This window comes from Zingiber officinale, chromosome 5B (genome assembly GCF_018446385.1).
Source record: "Zingiber officinale cultivar Zhangliang chromosome 5B, Zo_v1.1, whole genome shotgun sequence".
Lineage (NCBI taxonomy): Eukaryota > Viridiplantae > Streptophyta > Magnoliopsida > Zingiberales > Zingiberaceae > Zingiber > Zingiber officinale.
In genome coordinates this window covers 33124026-33143693 of record NC_055995.1, presented here as the reverse complement: position 1 = coordinate 33143693, position 19668 = coordinate 33124026, and the positions used below count along the sequence as shown (strand labels likewise).

The window sequence follows — 19668 nt, the reverse complement described above, 5'->3', positions numbered from 1 at the left end:
GGGGGTGAATAACACTCGTGGCTATTTCATTTTTCGAAATCGTAAAAGCTTGTTCAGAAATAACGTAGCGGAAAGTAAATAAAGTGGACACGAAGGATTTACTTCGTTCGGAGCCTGTGACGACTCCTACTCGAAGGCCCGCGATCCTTGATCGCTTCCGGTGGGCAACAACTATAGTTCGTAAAAGTTATTACAAGCTAAGTACAATTTAAGCAGAAAAGAATATTGTACCGACAATAAAAAGACTAAAACTGAAGCTCCGGGTTGTCGTTGCAGCACTTCTGAGTCGAGACGTTAGCAGCTTGTCGCACGGAGAATGCTTAGAAGAATGTTATTTAACGCTGCACCTCAACCCTCCTTTTGTAACGCCCCGGTCGGGTGGGTCCCACCCGGATCGAACCGGGAACGCCACCACAATTGCCCATCGGGTTGACAACTAGCTCCACAGACCACCGGAGGTCCTTTCAACGTGCTTTGTCCTCACTCGCACGCACCCTGGAAAACTTCCCAGGAGGTCACCCATCCTCAGATTTCTCCAAGCCAAGCACGCTTAACTTTGGAGTTCTTAAGTTTGGGTTTCCGAAAAGGAAGGTGCACCTTGGTGATATGGATAGTACCATCTAACCCTTTTTAGCCATACTTAACTAGAATCTCAGAACCGGGGTATTACAATCACCCCCACTTAATCTAATCGACTGCTCTCTTGGTCTTTATCCTCTCCCACTACATACGAGCATCTCCAGACAGGCAGAAAGCTTCCTGGGTTAACATGAACAGCCTTGTTTTTATGATTCGGAGTTAGCTTGTTGTGCTACTTTTCTAGCACTCTAGTATTTGGTTGCTTGGCATTTCAGTTGCTTAGTTCCTTAGCATTTCAACCTGAAATTCAGAATTTCATAGCTCTATTTTACAGCATGTATAGAAAGCTCAAAGTTGCATTCTTTTGCCCTATTTTACAGCATGTTTAGAAAGCTTAAAGTTACTTTCTTTTGCTCTATTTTATAGCATGATTAGTAAGCTTAAAGTTGCTTTCTTTGCCCTATTTTACATCATGTTTAGAAAGCTTAAAGTTACTTTCTTTTGCTCTATTTTATAGCATGATTAGTAAGCTTAAAGTTGCTTTCTTTGCCCTATTTTACAGCATGTTTAGAAAGCTTAAAGTTACCTTCTTTTGCTCTATTTTATAGCATGATTAGTAAGCTTAAAGTTGCTTTCTTTGCCCTATTTTACAGCATGTTTAGAAAGCTTAGAGTTACTTTCTTTTGCTCTATTTTATAGCATGATTAGTAAGCTTAAAGTTGTTTTCTTTGCTCTATTTTATAGCATGATTAGTAAGTTCAGATTTGTTTTCCTTTGCTTTGTTTTATAACATGCTTAGAGAGTTCAGATCTACTTCCCTTATGTTATTTTTATATAGCATGCTTGGTTAGTTGTAATCCTATACTTGTTAGATATATCTACAGGATTCTAATAAGCTCTAATAAAGGATTATGAGAAGTGTGAGTAAAGAAAAAGACCAAGGTCTAGTTAAAAAGAGATAACAAGTAAACTAAAGTAAGAGGCTAGTACCCGACTTCCGAGGTTGTCGTTAAATAAATCCAGGTGACCAATTCCGAGGTCTTGGCCCTGGTAAGACCGAGGTCTTTATACTCATAGGGCTGGAGGCTCGCTACCCCAGTCACTATTAGAGAGCGCGCAAAATAAAGATGGTACTAAGCCTGGGCCCAAGGAAGAAAAGAAGAACAAGAAGAAGAAAGTGAAAGAGAAATTAAAAGATTAATTTCTAGCATAAGAAAAGAAAAAGAAAAGAAGAAGAAAGTAAAAGAGAAATTAAAAGATTAATTTCTGGTGTAAAGATATAAGAACATGAAACAAGTTTATGCTTAGAATCAATAAAAGTTTAGTTCTTTAATTCTAAGCCTACAGTAGTAGTTTCATTACTTTCCTGTCAGTTAGTGAGCATGTTTAGTATTCAGTTTTATTTCTGTATACCATGAGTACATGCAGCTTTGCTTTAGCATTACAGTTTCAGTATTATTGCATTACTTTTATGCACTTCGATGTTTTGTGAGATAGATTAGTACTTACTAAGCGTTTCGCTTATAGATCTTTGTTTTTTCCTCCTACCGCAGATAAAGGAAAAACTAAGATATAAAGAGGACAGGGTGGTGGTGGTGATGAAGGTGTGTGATGGATGGACTGTGGAGAGATCAGGTCAAAATTGTCAAGACTTTCTTTTAGTTCTCTTTTAATGTTAAATTAAATTTGGGATTGTAGTTGAGTTTATTTCCGCATATCTAATTAGTCTCTTGTATTATTTGTGGAGTGTTGTAGTCGTTGCTATTGCTAGAGTAGTTTCTTTGTTTTTATTGTGATTTTATTACTGCGTGGTTGTGGAAAATATGTTCCAGCCGTCTATGGCTGCGTATATTTTGTTTGTATTATAGATTTGATCACCGGTACAGGGGAGACTCTGGCGGAATTTTTCGGTAGGGATTTCTCTGGGCCGTGATAAATCTAAGTGTCGCTAATAATAGCATAAGTGACACTAGTAAGTAGAGTAGTAGTTAAGTAACGGTCATCCTTATAGAGTAGTATAGTATAGTAAGAAGGGTGGTTGTTACACCTTTTATATGAGGTTCCGAGCGCCTGGGACCTTTCCGGGCGCCTGGAGTGTGACGTGGCCAGCCAACCAGGTTGCTCCACGTCGCGAAGTCGCGCAGGGGATAAATGTTGGTCCCGGTCGCCCGGACCTCCTTTTTCCAAGAGCCGCTTCTCCTGCAAAACAAGGTTAGTTCGAGCAATTGCATACCCTGCAAGACAATGTTAGAATCTGATAATTCATAAGTGAAAAAGAGCTGACAATCTTCAGACTGTCCGAGTCTGATTTCAGATTCCCAACCGGAAACCCTAGGTCGACCCGACGCCTACTGTTCCCTCTACGGGGAACGCGTCCTCACCTACTCCACTCAGGAGATTTACCTGATGCCAGTCCGGTCCTCCAGACCGACTTGACTTTCCGCCTAGGGTTACCACCCCTAGGACCTAGGGTTACCACCCCCTAGGGTTTTTCTCCACCTAGGGTTACCACCCCCTAGGACCTAAGGTTGCCGCCCCTTAGGGTTTTTCTCCACCTAGGGTTACCACCCCCTAGGACCTAAGGTTGCCGCCCCTTAGGGTTTTTCTCCACCTAGGGTTACCACCCCCTAGGACCTAAGGTTGCCGCCCCTTAGGGTTTTCCTCCACCTAGGGTTACCGCCCCCTAGGTTCTAAGGTTACCACCCCTTAGAGTTTTTCCCTCACCTAGGGTTACCACCCCCTAGGACCTAAGGTTACAACCCCTTAGGATTTTCCCTTTGCCTAACTGCAGCTAGGACTTTCCTGAAACACTTATTCAACACGTTAGATCACCACAAACCTTAACTTTGAATCTTTTACCATTATCAAAACTCAGGTTCGATCGTCGATTGCTTCCCGCACTAACAGTATCAACTAAACTATGCCAATAAAAACGGACCATTCCTTTGAGTGTTCTAGGATACAAAGTACAAGATGTTATTTTAATTTTTAGCCAATTAAATTTGAAGAAATATATGGAGCAATGATAATATTTGATGCCTCAATCTAAGCCCAAATTGACGCTAAACCGGATGAACCAGTTATGAACCATTAGCCATCCTCAACCGTTTTGATTTGTTTGAAATTTAGGGTTAGGGTTAATGGTCCATGTTGTTGTTGTGGATTGAGAAAACGGCAACCCCCGTGCGATGTCCTTGTCCTCTTCCGAGTGAGCTTCACGCCGGCGGGCGACGCCTCCTCCGGCCTTCAATCAGCAATAGAAAAAAAATGAAGAGGATCTCTGAAGACCATGCTGGAGCCGCGGAGGTGACGTCTGAACCCTGCCTTTTTTTTTCCCTTACTCCGCACAGTTAGTCCCGATCCACTCCCTCGCATCGAGTTCACCTGTTGACGGCCTCCATCGACAGATTCCATATCTTGCGTGGCCGCGGAGAGAATTTCGAGCATTTAGAGTCGAAGTCCCATCCCTTGGGCATCGGCGGCCGCGACTTCTTCCGTTCCCTGACAACCCCTAACAGTCGAACGGAAGCTTTGACTCCCTCTGTTCTGCGAGCTTACGCCAAGGTTCATAGGGAGGATCTGTGAGATCCAACGATAGTGTGATCTCCTCGTCCTCAATCTGCAGCGACTCTCCCCTTCAATCAGATCTTAGTCGTGCTTCCCTTGTCGGTTATAGCGACTGCAGCAACTGCAGAGCCAAAATCGTCTACCTGTGGTAAAATCACTTCCATCATGTTGGGTGTGGCATATGTGGCTGTTGATGTGGATCTCATTGGCCTTTTGTGTTAGGACTGATCGGTGCCAGTAGAGTTCCAACGACGCTGAAGCTTCATCTTTGATAATCCTAGCTTCTACGTTAGCACAGGCATGTGTCCTTTCCTTCTATGATTGAATCGTGCTTTGATCATTACTTTTGGCATATGATCAATCTGCTTTCCCAATATATGTTGATGAATTAAGTTAATCCTCTGGTGATACAGATGTAAATAAATTAGGATTTACACTTATTCATATGTTAAGCTGAAAGAGACAAGTAGGAAGCCAACCACTTCAACCAGTTGGTAGAAAAAACCCACAACACATTGGGGTTATCCTGCATTTGAAATTAGGAAAATAATATATATATAGTCTTATTCTTTGCCGCTTTAAATAGAATGCCGAAAATAGACTTATTTATTAATTCGAGAAAAAATGTGATGGGTGAACAACAAGAGTTGAACCAACACATGCCCTTAGCTATATCTACTCCTTTTTTTAGAAAAGGATTTTCTCTTTATTCTATTTATTATTATTGTATTTATTTTTGACCTCCATATTTAACTTAGATTAAGATATTGGGCACAGAATGTCAATCGTTAAATTATAAAATGTAAAAAAACAATAATACATTATACATGCCACGTTAACTTACAAAATCTTTTTATTTCTAATTATTTATAAGCAAAAGTTGAAAAAGTCAACACGAGGTAAGAGAATAAATAATAGTAATTTGATCCAAGCAACGATTGATCATTCAATGACTATTCATAACAGAAAAGAACATTTACTTATTTTTATAACACTCATATGGTGGGATTTTAATGTTAATCCACTAGCAACACTATTCTTAAGATTTAGGAAACTTCTTTGACACCAATTGTACATTATTGGAATATTTTATTCACTAAAATATTGTACAATTTATACATAATTCACAACTCCACTTACGATGAATAAACTCCCCTATGGGAGAAGGGTAGCATTAGATTGGCAACCAATGTAAAACATAGACAAATGTTATGTATGGATCCATTAAATTATTGTGTTAATGCTAGATTGTTCCTCGGAAGGAATGTATTGTATGATTGGACTGCAACGTAGAACCACTATATGCTCATAAGAACTTAGTTATAGTGTTAAATATAAAAAGTTTTTATGCCCTAGTTTGGATAAGAACAAACATTATAAGAATGCTAATTCTCTTAGATTTAGAATATGGCAAAACAATGGAGGTAGTAAATACAATAATTAAGAGAAAATTTAATTTTATATTTACAAGAGATAAAATGGGAAGGGATAAGGCAAAGATAATAGAGAACTCTAATTTTAAGTTATTATCTGCAAAAAAGTAAAATGAGAAATGAAGTATTGTTGTAGATAGTTTGTTAGTTGACGAAGTAGTAAAAGTGTTTAAAAAGAGAGATAAAATTATAGCTCAAGACAGTGATAGCAAAAGAAATTATTAATGTAATTAGCATATATACACCTTAAGTAGAATCAGATGAAGATATCAAACATAGGTTTTGGGATGATGTAGTACAAAAAAAATTCCAACAATAAGACGATTTTAATAGAAGATAAATGCACATTTAGGAGTTAGAAGTGAGGAATATGATATGGGGTATGGGGTTATGATTTTGAAACAAGAAATAAGGAAAAGTTATATTAAATTTTAGATAACATATAAACATATAATAACTAATACGTTTTCTAATAAGATAGATATCTGGTTATGTTAAAAAAAAGGGAATAATACATCACAAATTAACTTTTTTATGCTCATAAAGAGAGATAGTAAAATTTGTAAAGATTATAAAGTCATATTTGGAGTAAACTTAATCACCCAACATTGGTTACTAGTGTTAGAAGTGCGTTAAGCATAATATCAGTAAAAGGAAAACATGCATAACTCCTAGGATCAAATGGTGGAAGTTAAAGGATGAAAAATAAAGAATATTTAATTCAAGAGTAGGAGCACAATTATCAGAATAAATATAGGGGCGACTCAAATAGAACATGAAATAAGATGACATCAAATTTGAAATGGTGTCCAACAGCATACTCAATGACTCAAGAGGATGGACATCGCTAAATCAAGAATCTTGCTAGTGGAATGAAGAATTCTAGGAAAAAATGACGGAAAAATAAGTATACAGTAGCCAAGAAAGAGACCCAGCAGTGAGTGAACTCAAGAATAACTTTCAAACACTTGTATCAATAGTTTAATACAAAAAGAGAAAGAGACATCTATAGAATAATTAAAACAAAAAAATAGGAAAATAAAGGATCTTACCTAAATAAGATATATTAAAAATAAATCCAATGGAGCACTATTGAAGGACGAGAAAATAAAGGAAACATGGAAGTGTAATTTTCGTTAATTTTTTAATGAAGGTTTAAGCGACCAACTCAACTTAGGAACTTTAAGTAGGTCAGAGGAGTATTAAAATTTAAACTTTTGTCATAGAATTCAAATTTAAAAAGTAGAAGAGGTGTTAAATGGATGCAAAATGGAAAAGAGGTTCGACCGGATATATTCCAATAGAGGTATAAAAGTGCCTAGAGAAATAAGGTATTGAATACCTTATTGATATTGAAAACAAAAAAAATATATAAGGTAAATACTCTAGTTCACCTATTTAAAAATAAAGAAAATGTAAAAAAAATTATGTGAATTATATAAGTATTAAGCTAATGAGTCATATTGTGAAACTTTATGAAAGAGTGATAGTTAAAAGATTCGGGAAGGAAACCAAGGTCATTGAAAATTAATTTGAATTCAAACGTAAAAGGTCGACAATATAAACTATACATTTTCTCTAGAGTTGTCAATTTGGGTTAGATCAGTTGGGTTGATCGATCCCGCCAAACAATTTCAATGGGTTGGGTTAAAATTTTATCAACCCATTTAAAGGTAGATCTAGGTGGGCTAACCTGCTTGGCTCATGATGGGTTGGGTTGGCTCGCTTGACAATTGTTTAGATAAAAGATGACGAATTACTTATAACTAAGAACTTTAAATATGTAAGATTTTTTCTTTTGTAAAAGATGAAGGAGTTAATAGAAATGTTTTACATAAGCTACAAGTAGGAAGGTTTAAATGTAGGAGGGCATTGAGTGTTCTTTGTGATTACCTTTAAAGCTTAAAGTTTTTTTTTACAAACCGAGGGTTAGATCACCTATGTTATATGAAGTTGAATGTTGGGTATAAATCGAGCACACGAGTAAAAAATGAGAGTTACAAAGATGAAGATACTAAAATGGATGTGCAAATATATTAGGATGAATAGATAAGAAATTAGAACATTTGAAAGAAAGTTAGGATTGCGTCTATTCAGGGAAACTTTAAGAGACATGATTAAGATGGTATGAATATATACTTAGGCGATTAATAAATACTCTAGTTAAGCGATGTAAGAGCATGACAATTACACATATTGATCTAGGAAGAGGGAGACCAAACAAACTTGGTTAATAATAATAAAATAGGATAAAATTCATTTAAATATAGATGAGGATATAGAAGGAGATTGAGCCCAATGCGTAGAAAGATTTATATAGCTGACCCTACTTAGCTAGATAAAAGTTTGATTGTTGTTATATACATAAATCACAACAAAGACACTCATTGAATCTCAATGATGAAATGAATTGGTGTGTTTTCAATATTTCACCTATCAAATGATTCCAAAAGCTCATACCACAGGACCATAGGCCATCCTAAACATTTTGTATGCAAAAAGATTATTAGAATTGACCCCTATATGATGTAGATGAACATGAGCATTTACTCGATGATAAAGTTGTTGCCATGTGACTTGATGATCACGGGTTTGAGTTGTGAAAACAATCTCTTGCAATGAATTGCATGCAATAGACTAAATATGGTTCGACTTTTTCCCAGAACCTTACATTGATGGGAGCTTCGTGTACCGGACTGTCCTTTATCCCTATATGACGCATATGATCAAAACATATCAAGGACGGTCATCTACAATGACGGTCAAGTGGGAGAAATGGATATAAAGGTTTGAGGGGAAAAAAATAGAGAGAGAGAGAGATGCAATTTCAAGATATTGGGGGCTTTGAGCAGCCAATTTTTGTCATCTCTACCCTTAAGACTTGTCAATTCTAGAGATTGTATATAGGAGAGTTACTTTGTTTTGCTTCAGGAGAAATGAAATTTAGCCATGTGACTTCATGATGGAGGTGATTTCATATTTTAGGCATATTGATTTCAAGCTACATAGAGTGGTTTGGAATGACGAATTGCAACATCTATTTAATTAGGATTGGCCGTACTGCTGAAACTTTGTAATGTTGTTTCCAATAGATGTTGCTAGAACTATCATGATGTTGCCAATTTTACCCCTTAAAATTTAGGTCCTTATTTCAAACTGATGTTTTCCATTAAAATATTTCTATATTAGATTTTGGAGTAGGAGTAGGTTTGGTTGACCATAAATAACTAAGAAATGATGAGAGCCAGTTGGACCAAGTAAGGAAGATACAACTTAATGTACAAAATTGTCAATTTTATATTTAAGCTTCAATAGATGAGTTGATGTTCATGTTATATACATTGTTTCGTTGATCTATATAACCAAATCATATTGTGAATTTAATGTTCATGTTAAAATATAAATTAAGTAAAAAAAAAATTCTACCTTACCAAGAGTTGTAAGAATGTATTATTTAACACTATAGTATAATTGTCACAAATGCATTAAAGAGTTAAAGACATTGTTAAGTAATATCGCCACAATTCACTTCTGGGATATCAAAAACTAATATAAAGAAATATATGTATCACAATTACTCCATTTCCTTTTTGAATAATGTTTCATCATTATTGTCTAGCAGTCATTTCTCTATTTGCTTTTTCCTCTTTTGGCTTTTTCCTGAATAATTTTTCCTCAACAACTTTCACCTCCCCTTTCCCTTGTTATTATCGTTGTTTACATTCAAATTTCTTGGACCAACAATAACAAAAGAAGAAAAAATGATTATTTGAAAACTCGGGCTAGGCGGCCACCTAGGCGCCGCCTAGGCGCTGCGCGGCATGCTGCCGCGCCGGAAACCTCCCAGGCGGGTGCCCTAGGCGGCTCTCGGCGGCCCGCGGCGGAACTCATCGGGCCTCGGCAGGCCTCGACCGAGTTATTTAGGTTTTAAACTTTTAATATTTTGTTCCAAATTTGCTGTTTACGTCTTTGCCGTGCGTCGCTTCGTCTTCCAAATTTGCTGTTTCGTCCTCATCGTCGCTGCGTCGTCATCGTCGCTGTTTCGTCGTGCGCCACTTCGAAGGCTTCGTCGCTCCGGGCTCCGGTAAGTTGTTTCGTTAAGTTGTTAACTGTTGAGTCGCGACGCTTCCGGCGTCGCTGGAAGCAACGTCGGACTTCGCCGGACGCGTCGGACACGTCCGACGGAGCTTCCGGCGGCGTCGGAGGTCTCCCGCGAGGCGTCGGTAGCGGCCGGTGGCGTCCGCGTCGTCGTGCGAGTCGCGAGACGGGGACGACGTTTTTTGTTTTTGTTTTTTGTTTTTTTTTAGATTTATTAAATTAAACAATTCCTAACGGGGATAATTTCAAATTCAATAATAGGTTGGTTCGTAAAACCTAATAAAATTATCATCCCAATTAAATATATTTTAAATTTATTTTTTATAATAAATTGTATTAATTTTTATAAAAGAATTTTGAATATATAAAATTATATATAAAATTAAGATTCCATTATTAATTTTATAACTTATATAATCAGATTTAAATATATAAATAATATACTTAATTTTTTAAAATAAATAATATTAAATATTAATTTATATATTAACAGATTTAAAAATTATAATAAATATTATCATTTATCAGATTTAAAATATAAAAAATATTTTAAATTTAATAAATATAATACATATTATTAATTTATATTTTATATAAATCATATTTATAAATTTTATATATTATTAATTTATATGAATCGGATTTATAAATATTAAAATTATATTAAAATTTTAAAAATTCTAATAAATATTATTAATTTATATAAATCAGTTTTAAAAATATGAATAATAAATTAAAATTTTAAAAATTCTAATAAATATTATTAATTTATAAAAGTATAAAACAGATTTAAAAATATAAAAAATATATTTAAAATTTAATTTATTTAAACAAATATCGAATAAATTTTATTAATTAGATTAAGATATATAAAAAAATATTCTCAGACATGTTAATGACTTAATGTTATTGAAATATTTTGTATTGTATGTCTGTATGGTATAATTAAATTTTATTATCATGTTAATATGTTATGCGATTATGTCTTGTTATATATTATTTTTTCAGATTATCTATTAGACTGTTATCAATGGCAAGCAATCCATCTTCGTTCCGGATACTATCAACTTCGAATCAGGATTCTGTAAGAAAGTCAAATGACATCGGATAGGAGTTTGGGATATTGATTGATCCTAAGAATCGACAAAATTAAATGTAAGTTAGGTGGAAAAGCAATGTCGGGAGGTGTATAGGATAAAGGGCATTGAAATATACGAAATATATCGGTTGTCGGCATCTCAAGAAGACAAAAATATAAAAGGCTATTTTTAAGGGAGGAATAGAAAGAAGAACAAAATAATGGAAGAACAAAGTTGTAGAGCAGGTGGCTATTAAGAAGAAGGTCTTGGAATTGAAGGGATGGATGGAGTTAAAAACCTCTTCCACTTGGCCCATGGATAGATATACATCGGCAATTAAAAATTTATGAAGTACTTGAAAAAATATAAATGAGGCTTTAAAGAGAGAACTCAACAAATTCAACAATATGTTGGGAGATTGGTTTATGAAAATGGAATCTCATTCAATGTCATTGATAATGATAAACAACAACTAATGGAGGTAACAGATGACTAGGATTCAAGCCTCCAACTCAATATCGAACTTGGGAGGCTATTGAAAGTCGAAGAACAAAACAATTTCTGAAGAAACATAAGAAGAAAGAACGGAAGAATGGATGCTTATTGTAATGCCGTAATGAGTGATAGAAAAGAAGAAGCATCTTAAATTTGTGTGTTAATTGCAAGGAGGGTACTACATTTTGAGTCAAGGAGTCTTCAGAGGCATGTGTCATTGAACTTATTTTGAGTATGCTGACAAGTGTGTTGAACAAGTAGGAGCTCGAATATTCGATGATTATATGAACAATACCACAACAATGTTTTCAATTGATGAGAGAGAAAACGACCGGATCTTTTGGAGTTCATCAACACACTATTAATCTCATGAAAGTATTGAACTTCACCGATATAAAAGGTGATTGAGCGGTCAAGACTTTTACCATTTTCATCTATGCTCACCATAAGACTTTATCATGATGAGAAGTTTCACGAAGAAGAGAGACATAGTCCACCAGAGTTACTGGTTTCATCAATTTCCTCACATCGTTTGATCAAAAAAAGCTAGTTTAAGGAGTATGTGGAGAAATAAATGGTCAAAACAAACAAAGAAAATGACTTACTCTACAATGGTTGAACAGTTTTTTTTGGTGTAACACTTTGTTTGAAAATATTCTTTCAAGAGTTCTTCGATTGGTAGATGGAGAAAAAGCCATCGATGGAGTTTCTATGGGGAACTTCTAAAGAAGATATCGGTGGGCTCACGAATAACGTGGATCATCAATTTATCGTCATCATGGTATATTAGTCAAAATGAAGGATAAACTTGATACATCATCAGCATACCACCGTTTTTTTGAATCCTTTATTTTACTGAAAGATAGTTCGATTGTTCTTAGGAGGTCGCGATGGGATTTGAACGACTGGAAACTTTGGCAATGAGTTAGATTTACAAGATCTGATTATTAAGGAATTCAAAGTATAGAAATAAGGCGGGTTATTTTGGAAAACATCGTAGACAGTTGTGATGACATTTGACATATGGATCTGGGTAAGCATTGCAGTACTTGCTCACACTTTAATAACTCTCAAGGTGGCATTGAGGATACTTCATTAACTCTAGTTCCGTGAAAGAATTGAACATTGAAGGAGTAAGTTTTAAACTTTCCACTCTTTAATTAAATTAGTTATAATTTTAATGTCTATACTCTATATTCTGTACTAACTATAGTATTTACTTTCTCTTTTTAGATTCACCAAAGAAAAGAAATAGGTTGGATGCGAGGTTGAACAATCTAGTATTTATCCAATTTAATGCTAGATTGTTGAACAAACAAAAAGAAAAGAAAGAAATGTTGATGTCCTTCTTGCAAAAGATGCCTCAAAAGCAGGATTGTGGATGTGTGGGAAGATGATGTTGAACTAGGTCAACTAGGTTCTACTCTTGCGATGATTGATGAGCAAGTGAGGATGAAAATCTACCAAGAAGCTCCAGTGAGTGAGAGAACCCATGAAGATGATTTTAATCGAAGAAGAAGACGAGGATCACAATAATGATATTGAGTTTGTGGTAATAAGAACAAGAACAAGTTGAAAATTATGGGAGAAGAAGTAATAAATAGAATCTATGAGATATTATTAGTTGTGTAATTTTGAACTCATTTTGTTAAGACATGATTTATGTTATTTAACAATTATATTTTGCTTAGTGGTTACTAGTTCACAATGCATTGCAATCTTGAATGAACTATTGCTACTATTTTCCAATGTTCTACTGTTTACTATATGATTATGATAACTTACTGCATGTTCTATTGTTTAACTGTTTCTTTTACTCATATTTACTGAGCCTAGTATATTTCCTTTGCACAAAACTAGTAGTTTTCTTTTATAGTTTTCAAAGTATGTATTTATTTCAGCATACATAGTTAGATCTTCATTGCTATGAAATTGTTTAAGACAACATTTAGATTTGCATATGACATTGTCCACAGTCCACATGAAACAAGGGATACCGAGGAATCCGCCTAGCGGCGCCTAGTCCCCGCCTAGGCGGCCTAGGCGCTAGGCACTGGTCTACCGCCCGACTAGCGCCTAGCGAATTTTAGAACCTTGATGATTATAAATAATAAACATCATTTTACGTAATAAATACCTAAATTACATTTGTTAGTGTACATGTACCTCTCTTTCTTTTCTAAACTTTGGCATATATCCATGAAGCATCTTTCGGAAGACAAACAGTCTTCAACTTTAGCAATCTGCTCATGATCAATTTCTTAATGAGACAAACAAATTGAATTATGACTCTCCCTTCTCTTTGACAAATTTTATATCTCAATTTGGGTTGAAGATTATATTTCATGAACACAAGTGCCAATTATCCTTTCTCCAATTGATTTTTTTCTTTTATGCTTTGTTTACTTGGAGATGTGGATTGAAGAAAGAAAGGAATCCTAGGTAGAAAAGAATCCCGAGTGAAAAGGAAAAGAATCCTTTATCTACCTTAATTGAGGAAGGTAAAGGAGATCAATCCATTAAATTCTTTATTTAGAACAAAGGAAAGAAAATTAAATTATATATTGTCCAAAATATCCTATTTTTAATTTTTTCAATTGAAGAATTCCTACTAAGTTTACTTTTTATGGATCACTTTTGTATCAAAAGACGTGCTTTGGACATTTGATCATTGGAAAATCTCTAACCTCTAAAAACATTATGAAAAATAAAGATCACAATTGTTAAAAAAAATAATTTTTATGAAATTAAACAAAGCAAAAAAAGGGTTTAGACGCACCATGTTGCTACCGCTGTAGAAACTCCTCAATCGTGAAGCTTTGCCAACAGAGGAACACGAACCACATTGTCATCAATCTATTGGAAGATGCTAAGGATGCTTCTCAACAGCTTGAGTAGCTATGGTTGGACACTCCTCGACAATTGAGTGGCTGTAATGCTCGACCGAGGAACGCCGATCATGTTGTTGCAGAAGATATTGAGGACAATTGGAGCAGCGACTGTGCAACAATCGCGGGAGGAGGTCGGCGGAAGAGAATAAGTGAAAAAAATCTAGATGATAAAACTTAGGGTAGAAGGATTATATAATGTGAGAATTTTATTATAGCAAAAGGACATTTATGTAATCTTGTTTTTTTTATTTTTACTTCCCTCTACTTTCCGCCCAATTTGAAGGGGATGAATTTTTCTAAAAGTTATCCGTTGAATGATAACTTTCTTTATCCGCCCTAAATTTTTGATAAAGTGAACAAGAAAAACTTTCCACCCTCCAAGTAAAAAGGGGGTTAGAATGGATATGGTTGAAAGGTACTCTTAGGGGGCGCTTGGTTTGGGTAAGGGAATGAGAACGAGAATAGGAATGATTGCAAATATTAATGAAATGGGAATGATTCCCATACCCCCCATATTACTCAGTAATGGTCCATTCCTATATTTAGAGGAATGAATCCGTGGGTCCCACCATCATTTCCCCAAACCAAACACCAAATTTCATTTCATTCCCATTCCAAATCCCCCAAACAAGCAGCCCCTTAATTCTTTGGCACCCAGTAGCACTACAAGATAAACTTAAGAGTACAACCAACAGTCATTGAAGCACACAACATTCTTGATCTACACTTTCCACTATAAAATTGTAGAAAAACTAAATCATAAAAAATATTTTAAATGATAAAAATAATTTTACATATTCAGCTGTTTTCTATCTCTTGTTGCTATTGCCATGATCGTGCTAAATATCCCCTAACACATCCTGAATTTCTAGAGATGTTCATACTCTATTTTTGTTGCTATATTGGATGCAATTTTGCCCTGTGGAGGTCAATTTCTATTTCCACATCAGGATTTGAATTTGGATTATAAAGAAACCTATAAGTTTAAATTTCAAAGTTTGTTTGATATCATGAATCCGAAATCATGATATCAGTTTTTGAGTCATTGAACTTTTAATCTAAAAAATACCATAAATATCTCCTTTTTTTCTATCTTTTGCAAAATAATAAATACCAGTCTCACATTCTTATTTTTTGGATTGCCATTGAACTTTTTATCATTTTTTTTTGTACATGGATACCTATTTTCTTTCTTTACACTAATTAAATTGCAGCCATGGTCTAATTCATTTTATGCTACTTTTCTCAATAGTTTAGGGCTTAGGCAACATTCAGATTATCCACGGAATGGCAAGTGAGAAAATTTTAACTGTTTGCCAATATGGAGGTGACTTTGTTAGGAATAATGATGGATCCATGTCTTATTCTGGTGGCGATGCACATGCAATTGATATTGACAGTAAAATGTCACTGGAAGATTTAAAGTCAGAGATAGCATCTATGTTTAGTTTCAGTGATGAACCCTTCTCAATTAAGTACTTCCTACCAAGAAACAAACGGACTCCCATCACAATATCCAATGACAAAGACCTGAGGCGTATGATTTCTTACCATGCAAATTCAGATACAACTGACATTTATGTCACCAAGATAAGTGAAAGCAGGTATGTATTGTCAAACGTGTGCTGGTGTTTATAGCAAATATTTTAAACATGTGATGTGATGAGAAACTCTATTTATAGGATGATTAGGAGTGATGTAACTGATTCAGGTACCTTTACTAATACTGACATTACACAACTAGCCAACTTTAATGAAGCAGAGCAGATAAAAATATGCAGTGATTGGGACAATTTAATCACTGGTGTAGGGCAGGTATTCTCTACTTCAAATAATTTCCGTGATGCCTTGCACAAGTATGCCATTGCTCATAGTTTCATATATAAACTTGTTAAAAATGATCAATTTCGTGTGACTGCTGAATGCACCGTAGAGGACTGTCCATGGAGAATACATGCATCTAGGTCATCAGCCAAACAAAAATTCATGATTAAGAAAATAAATCCTAGTCACACATGTGGAAAAGAACTTACTAGAGAAAGTCATAAGCTTGCTTCTCAAAGATGGGTTGCTAGTGTTATAAAAGACAAGCTACGTGAGATTCCTAACTATAAGCCAAAGGACATTGCAAATGATCTGGAGCAAGAATATGGACTCAGTTTGAATTACTCACAAGTTTGGTGTGGGAAATCTATTGCCAAGAAAGAGCTTTACAACCCGTTTGAGGAGGCTTTCAATCAACTTTCATGGTTTTGTGACAGAATAATAGAGACCAACCCAGGTAGCGTTGCAACACTGCATAAATCAAATGATTTAAGATTTCGGTTCTTTGTTGCCTTTCATGCCTCACTATATGGTTTTGAGCATGGTTGCCGCCCCTTCCTTTTTCTTGACGCTTTCTCACTGAAAGAAAATAGGCATTTGAAGTTTTTAGCAGCAACTGCAGTTGATGGTGAGAATGACATATACCCAGTTGCTTTCTCAGTTGTAGATACTGAGAATAATGAGACCTGGCATTGGTTTTTGGAACAGCTTAAATCTTCTTTTACTCAGTCTCGTGCTATAACTTTCATATCAAGCAGTCAAAATGGCATGGAAGAGGAACTGCCCAAGGTGTTTGAGGACGGCTTTCATTGTTACAGTGAACAATATCTCATTGAAAATTTTCAGAATGAAATGAAGAGTTCCTGGACACAAGAAGTGAAGGATAAAATGATCCATCATCTTAAAAGTGCTATTTATGCTAATACAGTGAATGAGTTCAATGAATGCATAGAAAACATCCGGAGTGAGTCAAAAGAAATTGCAGAATGGGTTCTGGGGACAAAACCTGAGACTTGGTCTGATGCTTTCTTCAAGGGTTTGAGATATGGACAATATTCATCTGTTGCTGTGGAGAAATACAATGATTGGCTATCAGTAGGATCTGAACCATCAGTGCTCCAGATTGCTGATACCATGAGGTGTAGTTTGATGGAGTTGATGTATAGCCGCCGTGTCTCCTGTAATACATGGACTGAGGCACTTGTACCCTCTGCAAATCAGAAGGTGCAGGAAGACATGATCAGAGCACATTCTTTTGCATTAGTGCGCCCAATTGGCACTGTGTTTGAGGTGAGTGACGAGTCAACTAATGTTGTCAACACTGAAACCAATGAATGCACATGTAGAAGGTGGCAGGTGAGTGGTTTGCCTTGCATCCATGCTCTTGCTGTAATAGAGCACACTAATGGATGTATATATGAATACTGCTCCAAATACTTCTCAAGTGAGTGCTACCGCATAGCCTACTCATTATCCATCAACCCCATACCTGATGTCGGTATGCCGGTCTGCACCAATCCCTTTCAGTTTTCAAGTGCATGCTCTCTCCGTGCCCGCCGACTGGCTGGCCGTCCGAAAGAAAAACCCGACGAGCCAAGAATTGCAATTAAAAGACCTCTTCGTTGCAGCAAGTGCCAAGCTGTAGGGCACAACAAGCGGACATGCAAAACAGAGGCACACTCCGAGTAACCATTTTGTTCAATAGTTAGGATGTACATTTTCTGTGTCAAGCTTAGATAATGGAGTTATTGTAAATGTACTAATGGAGTTTGTGATGCTTGGAGACGGTAGGAATTGATATTTTTGGTCTCCGGTTTCTTTGTTTCTTCCTTTCCAGCCGAAGATTTGTAGCTTCCAAAAATATTTAGCTATTTGTTGATATTTAGAGTAGATGATTAAGAAGTGATAAGGTGTTCCTTATTTGATCGATATACATGGTTGTGTGGAATTCACACTAGGGGCAGTATCGGTAGCCTTGGTTGTCATCTTGTGGGTATGGTTCGTAGAATAGCTATTTTCTTTCAAATCTCGTGAAACCAAATAATGTTTGATTGTTGAAAAAAAAATATATATAATAATATCATATGATCGAATTCAGGTTTTGATATTGACAAAATGTCTCTGATCGAATTCAGGTTTTGATATGGACAAAAGGTTTAAAATTAAGCATGTATGATTTGATATATGTGTTAAGTGTGTATGTTATTTAATAGAACCCCTAGTAGAACCCTTTGTCAGGAAAATTAGACATAAAGCAAAAAGAGAAGATTTAACGGAATAAAGGATTAGATACCAAGTAAAGGACGAATTAGACATTTGGTAGGACGAACTTGATGGATTGGATGTTAAGTTAAAGGAAGTTCTGGTAGATTAGAAAATCAGACGCTAAAAAGAGAAAATCCAAATAAATCAACAAGATCAAAGATGGTGACGTCATGATTGTACGACCAGAGATAAATACTAAGTTGCTGATGTGGCAAGGGATTAGGTGACTAAATGGTGATCAGAGAGATCGAAAGACCTAGTCAAGTTTAGTTGATTGGACCTATAGATTGGTCGATAAAAAAATTGATCTGAATTCGATTATTGAGACAATCGATTGATTGTATGGTTAGATCAATTGACTGAACAATAATTATAAAAAGGGTTGTGTGCAGAAGCTTCATACAACAATTATCCAAGCTCTCATCAAGTGTTCAAGCAAAACTTTGCTCGTCTGTGCCACATTGCTCTTCGATTACCTAAGTTGAGCTTCGAATTGTCAGAGTTGTCATTATTCTTTCTACATTATTTTAGTATTTGTATTTCATCTTAAAAGGTATAGTAAGTGTTACTATATGCTTTTTAATTGTAAGAGACTTATCCGTCTTAAAAAAAAGTCCTTTGAAAAGAGAAAAATTAGTATTGTCTATTCATAAGTAATTCAACAAATCGTAGGACTTGAAGTAGTTGTCTTAGAGACTGTGGATCAAGTAAATAACATGTGTAATTTGTGTTTTGATTTTGTTTCCGTTGCATTTTCTATTAAGTTAAAAAGATAAATTTTAAAAATTAAAATTTGTGAGCGATATCACCCTCTCTATAGCTTTTTGATCCTTCAATTGGTAATAAAGTGAGATTTCTCTCAATTAGTTTTACAATCGTTCGAGTACAAATTTTTAAAAATTTTCTTATAAAATATGACATCCAAATAATAATAAAATAATAAGATTATTTGAGAAATAACCTTAACGGAGTTTTAAAGAAGTTTTAAGATTTTTTTGGGATTTAATCGGAACTCGTATGACATGTTTAAAGGGATGAATCGAGTGGGATAAGAGAAATCCAATTTAGATATCCCAATTAAGGTGGGGTTTGATTGAGTAATTAACTTAGGTTTTAATTACCTAAACCTAAGTTATATATACTAATGAAAACCTAATTCCTCTTTTCTACCGATCCTTCTCCCATCTCGGCCGACGCCGCCTCTCCCTCACGTGGTGTGGAGCGCCGATTGCCTTCTTCGTTTCCCTAACCGGCGCCATCTCGTTTCCTCTCTCCCTCCCGAGCCGCACACCGCCATCTTCTCTTTTTCCTCTTCTCTTCCGTCTCTGCCCGTGACCTAGCCATTATCTTGGCCACATTTTCTCCTCCTCTTCTCGCGTCGCCACCTGATCGCATGTCGCCAGCTGAGCGCCACCCGACCTCCCCTCTCCTGGTCGT

At 35.6% G+C, this 19668-nt stretch overlaps 1 protein-coding gene across 2 annotated transcripts; it reads left to right on the top strand.

Moving 5' to 3' along the window:
* Positions 1-3696: 3696 nt before the first annotated feature.
* On the top strand, positions 3697-17827 carry LOC121984334. 2 transcript variants are annotated; one of them, XM_042537214.1, is made up of 5 exons: positions 3697-3885; positions 3987-4294; positions 4369-4444; positions 15400-15746; positions 15825-17827. In XM_042537214.1, the coding sequence occupies exons 4-5, from the start codon at positions 15430-15432 to the stop codon at positions 17653-17655; spliced, it is 2148 nt and encodes a 715-aa protein (XP_042393148.1). In that variant the 5' UTR covers positions 3697-3885; positions 3987-4294; positions 4369-4444; positions 15400-15429; the 3' UTR covers positions 17656-17827. The 2 variants fall into 2 exon arrangements, with proteins under 2 accessions (XP_042393148.1, XP_042393147.1); XM_042537213.1 differs by having other exon boundaries at positions 15395-15746.
* The last annotated feature ends 1841 nt before the right edge of the window (positions 17828-19668 follow it).

Coding starts and splice junctions, on each gene's coding strand:
- LOC121984334 (XM_042537214.1), top strand. CDS start 15,430: ATGGCAAGTGAGAAAATTTTAACTGTTTGCCAATATGGAGGTGACTTT. Junction 15,747..15,824: donor ACCAAGATAAGTGAAAGCAG/GTATGTATTGTC, acceptor CTCTATTTATAG/GATGATTAGGAGTGATGTAA.